General features: G+C 35.7%; 1 protein-coding gene across 5 annotated transcripts in view; it reads left to right on the forward strand.

The window, feature by feature from the left end:
- Positions 1–18,042, forward strand: part of WDR17 (WD repeat domain 17) — a 149,454-nt gene that overhangs the window by 33,941 nt on the left and 97,471 nt on the right. For all 5 annotated transcript variants that reach the window (XM_037831043.1, XM_037831046.1, XM_037831047.1 and 2 more), the window contains 3 exons: positions 2,234–2,362; positions 8,449–8,632; positions 10,738–10,968. In XM_037831043.1, the coding sequence (XP_037686971.1) occupies positions 2,234–2,362; positions 8,449–8,632; positions 10,738–10,968 (544 nt within the window). The remainder of the gene's footprint in view (positions 1–2,233; positions 2,363–8,448; positions 8,633–10,737; positions 10,969–18,042) is intronic.

The raw sequence follows: 18,042 nt of genomic DNA on the forward strand, positions 1-18,042 counted from the left end.
CACTAGTTCCACTTACATAAATGTATTAATTGGCATGAAGACAGAAAGAAGAAAGAAAAAAGGAAGAAGGAGGGAAAAGTAGATCCAGAAATAGAAATATGAAATAAATAGAAGAAAGTATCTTAAAATCAAATGTGGGTTAATGCTCCACTGAAGAAACACACCTGATGAGAATTTACTAACCACTGAGCATTAAAGGAAATAAGAAAAATGAGGTTATGGTCAATACATAATCCTACTGTTCTGGTTTGCTAATGCTGCCATTATGCAAATATCCCAGAAATGGATTGGTTTTTATAAAGGGGGTTTATTTGGTTACAAATTTACAGTCCTAAGGCCATAAAAGTGTCCCAGCTAAGGCATCAGCAAGAAAATACCTTCACTGAAGATGACTGATGGCATCTGGAACACCTCTGTCAGCTGGGAAGGCGCATGGCTGGCATCTGCTATTCCTTTGCTCCCAGGTTGTGTTTCAAAATGGCATTCTCCAAAATGTCTCTGGGCTTGTCTGTCTTAGCTTCTCCAGAGCAAACTCTGGGCTACCATCTCCAAACCTCTCCAAGGATCTCTAAGCGTCAGCAATCAAGCGTCTCTCCAAAAGGCTCTCTCATCTGCTCTTGGGGCATTTTGTCCTCTCTTAGCTTCTCCAGAGCAAACTCTGGGCTAGCATCTCAAAAAGTGTCACCAAGTGTCTGGGCCTTGACTTAGCACATCCCGGGGCATTCTCATCTCTCTACCCTCTACTCAAGCTCCATTTAAAGGACTCTAGTAAACTAATCAAGACCTACCCTGAATGGGCGGGATCAAATCTCCATGGAACCTTTTAAGCAAGAGGTCACACCCTAATCAAAAAGGTTAATCAATCTGCCCCCACAAGATGGCATTAAAGAATTTGGCTTTTTCTGGGGAACATAATATATACAAACTGGCACACCCATGTATACAGAAGGGAGTGCAGAAAATAAGAAGAGACTCTGGATTATTTTTTTCATGACAGTACTAGCTATCACTGGCCCAGGACAGCCTTCTTTAAATTACTAGGTAGCAGGGTAGAAAGAGAAGAGGATAGCTAGACTGAGGTGGAGGGCTCCTGGGGATACACTGAACTAGCAACCATGAGACTTGAGTAAGGTGGCCATTGATCAGATATTTAGATATTTGTTTCGTATTGTGATATTTTACATATTGTGGTTTTAAGGCATTAATGTTATACTATTCAAATAATGTACTATTATTATACTATAGTACTTTATACTATTAAAAAAGTGAGGATGTTTTGTTCAAAAATTTATTCTTGAATGTCATTCATTAAATAACTATACTGTGCAACAGTCATCACACACCTGTTTTGCCCTAATGAGATTTTCTTGTTTGATGGATTCCAATATGATAAAAGACTTAAACAACCTCACCCTTTCCTGTTCTGCAATTTGCTAGAACAATTGAATATAGTCTTTACATATAGATTCATAGAATTCTTTGAGCTGCAAGGAATCTTAGAGTAAATCTAAGATTTATTTTACATACAAAGAAACAGAGACCCAAGCTAATGTGCTGTACTACATTGTCTCCGTCTCGGGGTTGTTTACCTACAGTTTTTATTCACATATAAATTAGCTTCCATCTTCCTTCTGTCCCCTCTTACCAATGAGCAATGCTGTCAACCCAGGTTGTGTACCTGCCATGTCTATGTCAAATAGTTTTTGTGAGGCCAAAATGAGTCATTGTAAAAAGAAAACTGTGAAGTTCTGATAGAGATTATAATCCTCCTGATATTGGCCTGTACTGTTTTAAATTTGAATTTGTTGCTTTTGAATGAAAATCACTGTATTTCACCTAAAAATCTGGATATTTCAATTTCTCTGGGAAGTTTCATGATGAATCTGTCAATATAAGCTGGCTTTCTCTAGTGGAACTACAGCCCTTTAGTTAAGATATGCACTTTCTATTTCACTGTAGTTCCTGTCACTCCTTATGGGCTTCCCACGTCTGTGGCCTAGTGTCATTTTTCATCTGACAATCTCTTGCTTCCCTAACTAAGGTTACCTGTCTGATGTCTTTAGACATTTGGGGTTTTAACTCCTATTCTCTGAAAATATAAGCTGGTATTTGCCCTGAAATTTTTTTCAGGGCAGAAAGTTAAGGATTGGAGAAGATATATGTAAAACAATGAATAGGAAATTTCGCTAATAATGAAATTGACTGTGATATTTCTCCAAATTTGTTTTTCAAGGCAAACATGTCCCAGGTAAGGCAAGTGGGACTGCTGGCTGCTGGATGTCAGCCATGGAACAAAGATGTGTGTGCTGCCAATGGAGACAGGTTTGCATATTGTGCTACTTTGGCCATCTATATTTATCAGGTAAAATTCACACTGATTCATTTTCATTTCTAATTTTAATAGGTAAAATTAATATTTAATTAATGCTTATGTTCCCATTACATGAACTGTAATGCTATAATTTTATTGCTATTTATGTTTTCTATTTTACTGCTATTTATACTTCATTGGTTCTACAAGTCAAACTTTTAGAAAATTATTATATAATATTATTAAATTAATAGCCAAATTTTAATTGATTTTATAATCTTTTATGGCTATTATTTAAAAATACTTTCTCTAAGAATTAAAAAGTCCCTTTTTAGGAATGATGAGAAATTTGTTTTTAATTCTTTTTGAACTAAATACCCATATAAATCAAAGGAACCCCTTTCTTCATTTATTTCAACCTCTGCTAAGTAAGTACACTTAAGATGTGAAAATTCTCCTATCAGTTGAAGAATGTGGGTAGTCCTATAGATATTATATTTTAAAAATTAGGACAGATGTAGAATATTGAGATATTCTTGGGGAGTAAACTGTTATGCCTTCCTTTTTTTTTTTATATCAAAGCTACATCCAGATATCTCTCATCTGTTCCCAATTTATAGAGCCAATGACCTCCTGAATATTTCAATACAGATGTGCCATAAGCATCTTAAATTCCGAGTCTTGTCTTTCTCCTTAAATCTGGAGTCATATCTCCATGAAATATGTTACCAGCTAACCACTCATCCAAACCAGAATGTGAGAGTTACTTTTGACTCCCACCTATGTTAACATTCTCTACTCTAGGTGATTAAGAGTAATTCTAGTATTTTGAACTTTTTATCATCTTCTTAATGCCCTTTTTTGTTCAGACCTAAGTTAATTCTTACCTGACCTATCGTAGTAGTCTCTTAGTAGCTTTTCTGCCTCTAGTTCTACTCCCTCTAATTTGCTCTTCAGTGTAATGCAAATCCCAATGTAGTACTCCTCTGCATTAAAATCTTCAACTGCTCCTTGTTTTAGTTTCCTAGATGCTAAAACACTTACTATACAATGGGTTGGTTTAGCAATAGGAATTTATTGGCTTATTGTTTCAGAAGCCAGAAGGCTAACTTCCTCCTGGATCAATACCTTCTGGCTAACTGGCAATCTTTGGGGTACCTTGGTGTTCTAGTTTGCTGATGTGCCAGAATGCAAAACACCAGAGATGGATTGGCTTTTATAAAGGAGGTTTATTTGGTTACACAGTTATAGTCTTAAGGCCATAAAGTGTCCAAGGTAACACATGAGCAATCGGATACCTTCACTGGAGGATGGCCAATGGTGTCCAGAAAACCTCTGTTATCTGGGAAGTCGTGTGGCTGGTGTCTGCTCCAAAGTTCTGGGTTTGAAATGGCTTTTTCCCAGGACATTCCTCTCTAGACTGCAGTTCCTCAAAGATGTCACTCTCAGTTACTCTTGGGGCGTTTGTCCTTTCTTAGCTTCTGTGGAGCAAAAGTCTGCTTTCAACAGCTGTCTTCAAACGTCTCTCATTTGCAGCTACTCTCTCAGCTTCTGTGCATTCTTCAAAGTGTCTCTCTTGGCTGTAGCTCCTCTTCAAAATGTCACTCTCAGCTGCACTTCAAGATGTCACTCACAGCTGCATTGATTTCCTTCTATTTGTCAGCTCATTTATATGGCACCAGTGATTTAATTTAGACCCACGCTAAATGGGTGGGGTAACACTTCCGTGGAAATTATTCAGAGTCATCAACCACAGTTGGGTGAGGCACATCTCCACGGAAATGCTCGAAGAATTACAGTCTAATCAACACTGATAGGTCTGCCTGCACAAGATTACATCAAAGAAAATGGCGTTTTGGGGGACATAATACATTCAAACCAGCACACTTGGCTTTTCTGTCACATGGCAATGCTTACGGCCATGTCTTCTCCTTTCTTCTGTGGGTTCCATTGACTTCCAGCATTTGGCTGCTCTCCATGTCTCTCCCTCCATCTGACTTTCACTCTGCTTATAAAGGGTCCAGTAATCCAGATTAAAGCACAACCTGCTTATACTTTAACTGAAGTAATATCTTGATGAGATTTTATTTATAATGAGTTCACGTCTCCCAGAATGCAGACCCAAACCAAGAAAATGTCTAAACTGGGGTATTCACCCCACTATGCAACTCATTCCCTAATATTAACATCCAAACTTCATATTATGACATTCAAAATCTTTTGTAATCTTCCTGAATCTGCCTCCCTTTCACCTTGTACTCCAGACATACCAAACTAATTGACTTTTCCAAACCATCTCAGTTTCATATCTTGCTTTTGCTTACACTGATTCTGTTTGCCTAAATTGTCTGTATGGAAAATACTTAATCTTATGTTTCAAATCTCAGCTCAAGTGTACAAGCTCTTTTCTGTATCCTGCATTTTCCCCTTTCTAGTTAGTGAGGGGTAAAATTGACCACCTCCCTACATGCTTCTGTTTACCAGAAGTGAATCTTCCTCATCTTTGAATTCTCAAATTTTTACACTCTGCCTGTCACTTAGCAGACATCATTAAATGTTTCCTGAATGAATGGTTATTAAAAAAAAAAAAACAAAAAAAACCTTAAAACACGAATGTCATGGCCCATGAGGGCTTTGCCAGTCCAGACGCCAAGGAAGACACTGGGATGTTATGAGACCTGAGCTTTTATTCAGGGCTTACCTACAGAGTGGGAAGTCAGTATAGAGATCATAAGATAGAGATCATAACAGCTCTCTCACACTAGGCGGGTACTGCATTCACAGGGAAGTTGTCCACTCGATTAAAGAGGATGGCAAGCCAGTTATAAAGATTTGAGACAAAGACATGGGAGGGGGTGGTGATTGATAGATAACCACAAGAGTGTCAAAAAGGAAGTGAACTATTAACACTTGAAGGTGGGAGGTCTGGGGACCATAGATGAAGGCTTATTCAAATCTGGGTGCCAGACTTTACGTTTACGTCCCACTCATTTCATGTTTTAAAGCTACATTTTGAGATTAATTTGTCATTTCTTTTTACTGGTTTATAGAGATGATAGGTTAAACATTAGCTGCCCAGGTCACGCAGACTGCTGTGCGACAAGTTCCACAGGCCTGTTTTGCTCAGGCCAGGGACTGCCAAAACAAACTTATTTCAATTAGGAGTAAAAAAAGTATATTGTTTAATTCTGGAGTAAATATTCCTTTTCAGTACTACATATTACCTGATTTCTGATAGTTCTGTAGCTTATTGATATAATCGCATTAATCCATAAAACAGTTAAATTTTGACAGTAAAGAGTAAAATGCTATGTAGTCCATTCCTAAGACTGTGAAAACTTCCAGCAAAGTGTAATTTCATTATAATTCACATTCTTTCATTTCTCATCCCCCACACGTAGCATCAATGCTTCCAAAAATACCTTCTTTTTTCTTCCATCTATGTCCTTTAAACTCAGTGTGTACTCCTAAGCTTCTTGTTACAAAATGCCTGCTACCAAAGTATCCCCCATTGTTAGGTCCCTATTTCTTGTCTTTTGTCCTCTCCATTTCCTCCTAAAGAAAAAGAACTTATCAGACAAGACATGCTGTTCTCCTAGTTATACACATGGTAAGAAATTAAGTGGATGAAGCCAGAACTTATTATTTTTTTATGTTTGTGTGTGTCTTAAATTTTATGAAGACATTTTATGACTTGAATATTTAGAAAGATTGTTCTAAAATTATTATTATAAAAACCTTTTAAGAATGTTTGCATGTCATTAAAGACTGAGGCAAACTAAAAATTACTCAGATTTGGAATTCAATGCAAACAGAGGTGACAGTTTGTTACGATATCTACCACAGATCCTTATACAGAGTATGTCAGTAGAAAATTACAGGTGACATTAAAATTAATTGACCTTATATTAATAAGTTTTATTTTAATGTGATCATCTTAATTAAAGTTCTTTGAAATTTATGCTACTAATAAGTAACACATTATTATTGTTTTCAGAGGAACTGTTTATTGAAGAACATCTGGTGTCAATGTACAGTAAAAGTCTGATACTCTGTCACACTCTGGATAATGATACTGATGGGTTATTAGATTCTTCTGAACTATTGATGATACTAAGTACCATTAGAATTTCTTTGAACCATTGAGTTGCACTAATTTATTGTATTAATTACTCTAATATATGGTCCAACAATATAACAGTACACTCTCATAATATTGAATTGTATTTATAGTAGGATGCCTGTGCATTAATACATTAATCCCTACAAATATTTCAGTATTCTATAGTGTGCTTATGGATACTATCTGAATAATTTGTATAGTCAAGTCATTGAAGGTCATTACTGTGCAGTGTTTTTCTATACAGTTATTGTATTTATAGACTCTTCTCTTAAATGTGTAACTCATATAGCAGATCTGTTAGATACATTAGGAATATTCACAATGTCTGTGATAACGTTAACTTAAAATTTAAGAACCTATTCATTGCTAATGAACAGAAAACTCATATATATATATTTAAATAAGCTAACTTAAAATTGTTATAGCTGCACTGCTAATCAGAGAAAACACCATTGGTATACTCTGTTTATCTTTAACAATATTTTCATCCAAATTTGTCCAGGAATAGCTGGAGTTCAAGTAATAGGTGATACAGAAATTATAGAAGAGAAAGCCTTAGGAAATAATTGGATCTGTAGTCAAAATTGTAGATACGAAGATGCTTGCTGCAGCATTTTAGGATACCAAAAATTAAAAGTTGCCTGAATGCTAAGAACTAGCATAATGTTTCATTCTTTCAACAATATTTCCTGAATACCTTCTATTGGTCTGTCATTGCTAGGCACTAGCAATGCAACTATGAACAAATCAGGCAAATTCTTCTCATGGAACCTATATCTTAGTAAGGGCAAGGGGGAGAAGTTAAAAAATAAGTAAACAAGCAAGCAAGCATTTTAGGACGAAAGATGTTCTATAAAGGCTATAAAAACAGGGAATGAAGGTAAAGAATCATGGAATAGGCTACAGGAAGATATATGAATTTAGGTAATGTGTTCAGAAAACTTGAGGAGGCGCTTGTGAATTAGACCTGAACAAGGAAATGAATAAGCAGGAGCAAATCAATGGGGAGAGAATTCGAGGCTTGAAGAAAACAGTAAGCATAAGGCTCTAGAGCAGAAATTACTTCGCTGTATTGGAGAAGCAAGGTCAGAGTGGACAAGGAAGAGATGATAGCAGCTGAGATTGGCAAGAGTAACAGAAGTTTGATTGTGTGGGGTCTTGAAGGTCTTGTTAGAGTTGGGATTTTACTGAAAGTATATGGTACAGAAAGGTTCTCAAGGTAAATATTTAATATAATAATGATTAATAATAAAATATAATTATTAATATAAATCATTAATACAATGATTTGGAAGACTTTTTAATAACACCATGAAAGATTCATTATATGCTAAAGGAAAAAAGTCAGGTATAACAAAGTTACATATGCAGTATAATCCCAAATATATTAAAAATGATAGAGGAAGTATAACAAAATATTGACAGTGGTTTCTTCAATTGAGAAATTTGAAGCTTTCTGCAATGATAAGATAATATACTTTTTAAAGTCTAAAAAATGTTCATGGATTCAGTTTAATTTTGACTGTTGTATATAATCTCCACTAACTAATGGGGAAACATTTACAAAGGAAATAGGAAAAATGAGGCTATTCCTTTTGTTCATTTACATGTATAAACACGACATAGTGCCCCATCTGAAAAACAGTAACAAAACGAGTCAGTGACACCAGTGCTCTGGAAACTTTGGACATCATTATACTGTAATAATGAACAATGTTCATTTAACCTAATTTCTTTGTGTTCAAATTTAGGTGAAAAATCACTGAGAATTTATTATTCCAAAACCAGGTTTTTTCCCTTGTAGTAGGTAAAGCTATGGAAAATGCAATAAAACTGAATTATTATGCATATCTAATTTACAAACATTTGTTTTTACTTGTTTTTAAAATGTGTTCTTATTTTTTTATTAGGTATACTAATTTTCATGTATGTAGCTTTTGTTTTTAATGTGATTATTAATGAATAATGAATTATCTAAAGTACTGAAATCTTTTATTTATATATTTTCTATTAGTTGGATCACCATTATAATGAATTCAAACTTTATGCAATTATGTCTGAACATAAAAAAACAATCACAGCAATCTCTTGGTGTCCACATAATCCTGATTTGTTTGCAAGTGGCAGTACTGATAACTTAGTGATCATTTGGAACGTCGCAGAACAAAAAGTCGTTGCTAAACTCGACAGTACAAAAGGTATCTTTATAACTGGGATTCATTTTATTTAATGAAGAATTTTTAATTAACCAATCTCTTTTAGTGTTATTAGTTCAGTTTTGAAAGTAGTGTTTTTTAAACTTTCTATATGTAACCATTTTGTGTGTGTGTAGAACTGAAACAAAATTTCATGAAATAATTATACTTACTACATATGATAAAGTAAAAACATAATATCAAATATAATTTCATTAATGTTTAAGTATAACATAAAAATTCCAAAATAAATGTAAGACAATAGATAAGAATTTTTAATGAAACAAAAGGACTTGCCTGTTTATTACTTTATTCCTCTCTGAAACATGCAAGGACAATTTTATTTGTATATTTGCTGGGAGCACTGTTGTGCTAGTTTCTTTCCTTATTTTCACTTGTGTCCAAGTAGAGAGTCCTGCTCATGCAAACAGGTCTTCATGAGTGTTAATAATATCATGATACTCTTTCTACCTAGCATTGGGAATTCTTATTTAACCATGCCATATAATGATGATAAAGTTAAGGTTAAGTAATCTTTTTTCTGTGTTAACTGTTAAAATAATTCAGTCTCTTCACTGAACACCAAGTGTAGCTCTATTGATGAGGGTTTTGACAGCTATTGTTGGATATATTTTCCAAGTTTTTTCTTTAAGTTTTCAATTTTTTTCTCTTAAAAATTAATGACTATACTTCCAGATTTAAATGAGTTAATATTTCCAGAGCTCTTAGGAGTGCCTAGTACATAATAAGCCACTATAAAATGTCTTCTGTTAATATTACACAATATAGCTTCTGGTCCCTTCACTTTCTTTGCTGTTTCTCTAAATGTGCATTCAAAGAGCCAGCATTTTAGTGTCCTCTGAGTGTGCTATGGTGGTTTGACTGATGCAGAATATTTTATTCCTTACTGGGGAATGTATCCTGTTAATGTATCCTGAAAACATGTCAACTTTTTCATTGTCCTTATTCTTGTGTTCATTTATTCATTCAATATGTAGTTATTCTCCTTATGTGCCAGGCTCTAAAACAGGCATCAGGCTTCCAGTTCCTATCTCTTGGAGCTTATATACTGTTGACAACTAAGTCTTTTGTTCATATCATTTCCTCTTCTTGGGTAATGCTATTTATTCCACATGTTTAAATTCTACCCCTCCTTCAAGGTGTAATAAAAATCCAGTTTTTGTCCAGGGCAGTAGCTCAGTGGTTCCCAAACCTTCCTACCTGTCAAAATCATTTGAAGAAGCTTATTAAAAATAGATTTCTGGGCCCTAATGCCACATTTGCTGATATGCCATATTAAGTTTGATGATTCTGATGCAATCAGTGAATGTATCTGTGTTTGAGAAATTCAGTAATCTATCGCTTGAGTCATAGATTTACAATAACACTTATTTTATATATGAATTTTTTTATCACAATAAAAGTGGGAATATTAACAATTAACTTTTGCATTTTGTCTTATAATGTGAGGCACTTTTACGTACATTTTCATAATTTCTTTTCTTAACATTCATGTGAAATAAGTGGCCAGCTATTTTTATTATCTCCATTTTATAGATAAGGAAACAGAGGCTTAAAGAGGTAACTTTTTCAATTCATTGGAACAAAGCAAAGATTTGAATCTAAACTCCTAATAAGAATAGATTTTAACATTGATTTATCATTATTAAATTCTGATAGTAGCATTTAACTTTTCATGCATTTAATACTTATCTCTGCAGTTTATGTTTAAGGTACTTTAAAGCGGGAATTGTATCTCATACGACCTTGTAATGCTGAGGGCCTAGAGCACACCTATGCACAAGTACTCAATAAGTATGTATTGCTTTAACATATAGTCTACTGAATTAAAGACTTGGAAATTTCTTTGACTATATGGAAGCATATGGTCAAAAAAAAACACATTTCTGGTTTATGAATCTAACTCAATAGTTTTCATTTCATTATGGAAATACCTAAAAATCTTTGGGATTACTTTATAAACCCCATTTATAAGGTAAACTTTTTTTCTTGTACTTTAATTTCTTTTGGAAATATATAAGGCAAACAATATTTAATAGTATAATCTTATTCCATGTCTATTTTGTATTTATGTATATTTATTCCAGGAATGCCTGCCTCTCTCTGCTGGTGTTGGAATGCAGATGATGCTGTGGCATTTGTCTCCCACAGAGGTCCACTGTTCATTTGGACCATCTCAGGACCAGATATTGGAGTGACTATACACAAAGAAGCTCATAGCTTCTTGTCTGATATCTGTATATTTAGATGGCATACCCAAAAAAGGGGGAAAGTTGTGTTTGGTCATATTGATGGAAGTCTTTCAATTTTTCAACCAGGTAAGAATTTTATCAGTCAGATCTCTTAAATTTTTTTTCTTGGCATATGTATTTCTTATTTATGTGGCATAAAGTCAATGGTAACCAGATTTTACTTTAAAAATAAAAATTGTGGAAATATTATCTGTCATTATGCTAATTCCAAATAATCATTGAAGTAAATTTTATTTATAAGGCATTGTGATACGTTCAGCTCAGCTGTGCAGATTTGACTTTGTCCCATTCAGTTTTTTGCTTTTTAAATCAATTCTTCATTTCTGCATATTTACTAAGAAAGTAATCAGACTGAACAAAGACATATATGTCTTTGTTATGTGACATAATGGGTCACTGACATGACTCCAGATTATTTTCCTACCTGTTTGTAAAACCACCATTCTCATGTCACAGCTCCTTAGCAAAGGATTTGAACCTGGGATAAGAAGGAACAGTAACCTTTTGAATCCATATTTGTTAATTAATTGGCTGAAAGAAAGGGTCTGAGAAATTAGTTTAATGGTCATTTTAAAAATTTAAACAGTAAGGTATATTGAAGAAAATGAAAAATTGCCTGAATAGCTCTTTGCTCATAAATAAGCATTATTAATATTTGGGAAACATGGTTTTGGCCATCTGGCATCTCTGTTGATGTGTGTGACTATTGACGGCTAGATGGACAGATGAAATTACTTTTTCAAGAATAGGATCACTACTCTCACAAAACATATTTCATTCAATTTATCTGAAATTAATTGAGAAAAATTTACATTGAACAGAAGAAATTGTTGAAATTCTAATAAATCTTTCTTCAGGAAATGATCTTTTTTAATGCAATTTTATTGAAGTATATCCACACACCAAATAATCCATCCAAAGTGTACATTAGTGGCTCACAATGTTATCATATAGTTGTGCATTCATCCCCACAGTTTTTGAACATTTTCATTACTCCAAGAAAGAAAGAAAAATAGAGAGCACCCAAAACATCCCATACCCTTTGTTATCCTCCCCCATTATTTATTTATTTTTGTCTTTATTTTGTTACTCATCTGCCCATATACTGGATAAAGAGTGTCAGTCAAAAGGTTTTCACAATCACACAATCACTTGATAAAAGCTATATAGTTACATAGTCATCAAGAAGCCAGTCTACTGGATTGCAGTTCAACAAGGAGATGATCTTTCTAAAATTAAAAGAAGATTATGTAAAACACTGATTATATTTTAAATACATTTTAAGCAGTATCTATTATTTACCTTTTTTTAAAAAAATAAAAATAAATGTACATCTTTCCCACCTCCTCTCTCTGCCTCTTGATAATTGTGTTATTATTAGCTTTATAATAGTGAAACAGGCTTTATAACATTTGTATTTTGTAACCAATTACTACAGTGCTTTATCCTTTTTCCTGTATTTAAATAGTATTAATATTTTTCATAGGCTTCTGCTTCAGCTTTTTCAATCTCCAGTTCTTTATTTTGATTATACTCTTGGCTGGATGAATTTTTCACAACTCATGATGTTTTTTCAACAGCTCATGGGTATTCTGTCCCTGAAATATTTTTGGGTTGGAGATATCTGACTGTTCCTTTTGTACTTCAAGGATAACTTGGTTCAGCATAATACTCCTCAATTACTCTTTCTTTTCCTTAGAACTTTAGAGACTTTACCTCCCTGTCTTTTACCATTAAATGTTATAATGGAGAAGTAGAAGCCCATTCTGATTTTATCCTCTTGACCTGACTAGCTTATAACATGGCTTTGACTCTGTAATATTTTTCTTTTTCTCTTTGTTTCCTGATTTCTGTAATCTCACTTACTTTTTCCTTTTATTATTTTAATGATTATATTAGTTTCCTATTTGTGCCATAACAAATTACCACAAATTTAGGGATGTAAAACAATGCAAATTTACCATCTGTGCTGGTTTTGATCTGTCATGTACCCCAGAAAAGACTATGTTCTTTTAATCCAGTCTTGTGGGAGCAGACCTATTGTGGGTGGGACCTTTTGATTAGGTGTTTCCATGGAGATGGATGTTCCCAGCCCTTTCAAGGTAGGTCTTTTAGTTCTCTTGCTGGAATCATTTATGAGAGGATAAAAGGCAGAGACATTCTGGAGAGAGCTCAGAGAAGCTAAGATATGTAAACCAGAGTTTGCCCCTGGGAGAAGCAAGCAGAGACCCACAGGAGCTGAGACAGAAGCCCAGAGACATTTTGGAGAAAGTCACTGAAACTAGAAGCTAAACCTGGGAGAGAAAGTTCAGCAGAGCTATCCATGTGCCTTTCCATATGACAGAGGAACCCTAGATGCCATCAGCCTTTCCTCAGAGATGGCATTTCCTTCTTGATGCCGTAATTTGGACATTTTCATGGCATTAGAACTGTGAATTTGCAACCTAATAAATCCCCATTGAAAAAGCCGATCCGTTTCTGGTATACTGCGTTTCCAGCAGCTTGATCAAACCAAAACCCCATTATACAGTTCTGGAGGTCAGAAGTCCATAATGGGTTTCACTGGGTTAAAATCAAGGTGTTGGCAGAGCTGAGTTTCTTCTAGGGGCTCTAGGGGAGATTCCACTTCCTAGCCTTTCCCAGTTTTTAGAAACTGCCTGCATTCATTGTCTCTTGGCCCAGCATTACTCCAACTTCTGCTTTCATCATCACACCTCCTCTGACACTGACTCTCCTGTTGCCCTCCTTCTCTTGTAAGGACCTGATTACATTTTACTTTGGGTCCACCTGGATAATCCAGGATAATTTCCCCATCTCTGTATCCTTAAGTTTGTCATATCTGCAAAGTCTCTTTTTTCCAGATATTAGGATGTAGATATCTTTAGGGGCTTGTAATTCTGCCTTCCACAATGGTGTATGCACTGTGTCTGCCTTTTGTAATTTCCTCATTCTTTGACAGTATCTTTGTGTATGTCCTTTACTGTTCCTTCTGGTATTACTAAGTTAACATGGAGACAGTTCATCTATTTGTTAATGATTACTATCAAGAGGATCAGGGACTGTCTTTTGCTTCATTTGATTTTGTTGTTTCAAACACTTCGTTTCCAAATCTCTTACTTCCTCTGCATTGGAGTCAGATTCTGTTATATTTTTGGTCACTGAGGCTAACAGTTAAACAACATAATTCAAAGGCTTTCTCTGTTTGGATCTGGTGAGTACCAGTTCTCTTTTGTCTAGCACTCTTCATCTCCTCTGGCAGTCTTCCCCAGTAGCTGGGAGAATAAAGATGGCTATGCATTGTGTTTCCTCTTCTTGCCTCTCTGGGGTGTGTAAGCAGATCTTGTTAGAGACATTCCCCACTTCTCTCCAGAATGGACTACACCCATAGATTTCATCAGGATTGTGACACTTCATTTTGAGGAATCTGTTTGCTGCCTGCAATCTGAAGGGAATTATGAGGGCCATGCTTTTGTTTTGGTTAAAATTGCATTCTATATATTTTTCATATTTTGGTGGTTTTCATTGCGGTCATTTCCTTTTCATTGACTATGATTTTCTCTTGTTTTGTTATTGTTCTTAGGCATCTTTGAAAGCTTTAAGACATAAGACTTTGAGACATATTGTATCTCAGATATAAGACATTTAGATACTGTATGCATATTTTAGAATAAAAAGTTTAGGGAGGAATCAAGGTGTATTTGTTTTTCTCTTTCCTAGGTTTACATCAGGATAGAAAGTATAATATTTCAACAGTCTGAGCTATGTGGCTTCCAGAAGAGGTCACTGTTTACTAATAACTCAATTTTCCACTTATTAAACAAAATAATTTATGTATCTGTACCCAGTCACTCGGTGTTATTCTGCTGGAGCTGCCCAGTACAGACTACTTGACTTCATGTATTTCACAGGATTTTGGTAGCAATTAATATGCGCAAAAGATTATGCAAGATATAATCCTTCTAGATATTTCCTCTTGCATACACATGAGCTCACAGCTCATAAAGGAAACATTGCTATTAGATATTTCCTCTTGCATACACATAAGCTCATAGCTCATAAAGGAAACAACATTGCTTCAATTCTAACATGACATTCTGAATTGCAGATTTGAAAGCTTGACACTGTTACCACTGGTATTAAGTTTCTTAATTTTCAAGAGGAATTGTCAACATTACCTTCTTAAAGATTTACTGGCAACACAGATGATTCTGTCTTTACCTAACAATATAGGATTTCTGCCCTCCAGTTTCTGGCAGGAACTTATGGCCTCAAGCGCTCTGATGTCTAGTCTTTATTAAAAGCTCCTGTTTTAGTTTCCTAGGCTGCTGAAAGCAGATACCATGAAATGGCTTGGCTTAAACAATGGGAATTTATTAGCTTACAAGGTTACAGTTTTGAAGCTGAGAGAAATGTCCAAATCCAGACATCATCAAGGTAATGCTTTCTTCCTGAATACCAGCTGCAAGTGATCCTTGGCTTCTCTGCCACATGACAAGGCACATGGCAGTGTCAGCTGGTCTCTCCCTTCTCTTCCAGGTTTCATTAATTTCAGCTTCTTGCTTCTGTGGTTCTCTCTCTCTGTATTCATCCCATATGTAAATGACTCCAGTAAAAGGATTAAGGCCCATCCTGAATGAGGTGGGTCCCACCTTAACTGAAGTAGCCTCACCCAGAGATCCTACTTACTTTGGTTTACACCCACAGGAATGGATTAAATTTAAGAGCATGTCTTTTTGGAGTGCATTCAGTTTCAAACCACCACACACTATCCTCGGGGCCCCCAAAAGACATGGTTTTTCTATATGCAAAATACATTCAATCTATCATAATATCCCAAAAGCCTTAAGTCACTTCAGATACAACTCTTAATACAGTGTTTCATCAAAATTGGTTATAAGTGTGGTCTGGGGCTCAATTCCCCTCCATCTCTGGACCTGTGAAACCTAGAGAACAAGTTATCTTTTTCTAGTATACAAAGGAGGAACAAGCATAAGATATACATTCCCATTCCCGTAGGGAGAAATTAGAAGGAAAACAGGGTCCCCAACAATTCCAGAACACTTCATTCGGTTTTAAGGTCTGAGAGTCTTCTATGGAATGGTTTTGTTTTCAGGCCTGATGGAGAAGCAGCCACCCCTTTCCAAGCACTTGCACAGAGGCCTTGCTATCTCTGAACACTGAGATGAAGGCCCACCCTCTGAAAACACTGGGATGATGGCTAGACTCCCTGCAATCCTCAGGAAATAGGCTCCAACCTCTGAGAACACTGGGGTGTATTACTCTTCCTGAACAACGGAGTGGAAGTCCTGGCCTCTCCAAGCTCCAGGACAGACCCTGTTCACACACATGGGGGGGCCCACTCTCTTGGCCCAAGAAGATGTCTTTGGTCCAAACCTTAGCTTCCATGGTTCTGTCCTTGAGGTGATTGTTCCTTTAGTCTGTCCCTTTTTGTCCAAGCTGGCAGTAGTTCCATGCATACGGATCCTACAAAAACAAAACAAAACAAAACAAAACATACCTGTTTTGCATATAGTACAGAGGGTCCAAACCATCAGACAGTGGAACTTCCCACAGACCCATCCTGGAACATTGCATCTCCAGTCCTGACTGGATCCATGTTCAGTTAAATCCTAGCATGGAGCACTGTTTCTGGGAGCTTGCTTTCTGGGAGTCAGAATTTTCCAAACCATCAATTTCTGGTTTCTTTGTGCCCAGAAGTTCAGTTATCAGCTTTTCACTTTCATCTCGCATTTTATCTGTAAGCTGCAAGGAAAAACCATTTTCACTTTTCCTACTTAGCTTGGAAATCTCCTCAGCTAAATACTCAAGCTCAGTGATTTCAAATTCTGTCTTCCATCCAACATTAGGACTCAATTTTGCAAAGTTCTCTGCCACTTTAAAACAAGAATCATCTTTCTTCCAGTTTCCAATATCACATTCCTCATTTCCTTCTAAGTCCTCATCAGAAGTACCTTTAGCATTCATATTTCTACCAACAGTCTCTTCGAACCATTCTAAGCCTTTTCAAACAGCTCACAATTCTTCCAGTCTCTACCATTAATCAATTCCAAAGCTGTTTCTACATTTTTGGAATTTGCAATAGCAGCACCCTACTCTCCTGGTACCAAAATCTGCTTTAGTTTTCAAGGCTGCTAAGAACATATGCCATGAAATGGGGTGGTTTAAACAGTGGGAATTTATTAATTTACAGCTTGAGGCAAGAAAATGTCCAAATCAAGGCATCATCAGGGAGATGGCTTTCTTCTTGAAGACTGGCTGCCAGCAATCCTTGGCTCCTCTGCCACTTGGCTAGGTACATGGTGGCATCTGCTGGTCTCTCCCCCTCTCTTCTGGGTTTCATTGCTTTCAGCTTCTTGCTTCTCTGGCTTTCTGTCTTGTACATCGTCATTCTGTTTATAAAGAACTCTAGTAAAAGGTTTAAGACCCATTCTGATTGAGGTGAGACATATTTTAACTGAAGTAGCCTCATCAAAAGGTCCTACTTACAATAGTAAGAACATGCTATACCTACAGGAGTGGGTTAGATTTAAGAACATGCTTTTCAGAGTATATACAATTTCAAACCACCACAGCTCCCTTGAAAGAGAAAAGAAAATATTCATGTAGGACCTCCTACGATAATGCACTTTATCCTTCATTTTAAATCAGTGATTTTTAAACTGTGCATTGTGATTGTGCATATTTATTTGTATATATTGGAGGGTAGGAAAGCTGGGTAGGTGATTCACCTGGCTTTTGGCATTCTGCTCCCTTTCAGCATGAAAAGCACCACTTCTGTATTATGTATTGGATTTATATGTAAAAAATCTTACATGATTTGAGGATTCCAGAGCAAAAGAAGTTGTAAAACTACTGTTTTGAACTATTTCTTAGACTAAACCAGATCATCAGAGAATGTTGTTTTTATTTTCAGAATAGAAATGCTTTAATTGAATTGACATCGGTATTATCCCATGGGTGTGCATTAATCATATTTGCTTTGTTGTATTTTAGAAACATTGTTGAGTATATTGTCCTTGTGTAGCACTATTTCCCCCTTCTGAAAACACACAGGAAACATTTCTTTCTGTTCTTAATTCTGGGAAGAGTTATCCTTCTTCTAAGCACAATCTTTGTTTC

Source organism: Choloepus didactylus, chromosome 3 (genome assembly GCF_015220235.1).
Source record: "Choloepus didactylus isolate mChoDid1 chromosome 3, mChoDid1.pri, whole genome shotgun sequence".
NCBI classification, from domain to species: domain Eukaryota; kingdom Metazoa; phylum Chordata; class Mammalia; order Pilosa; family Megalonychidae; genus Choloepus; species Choloepus didactylus.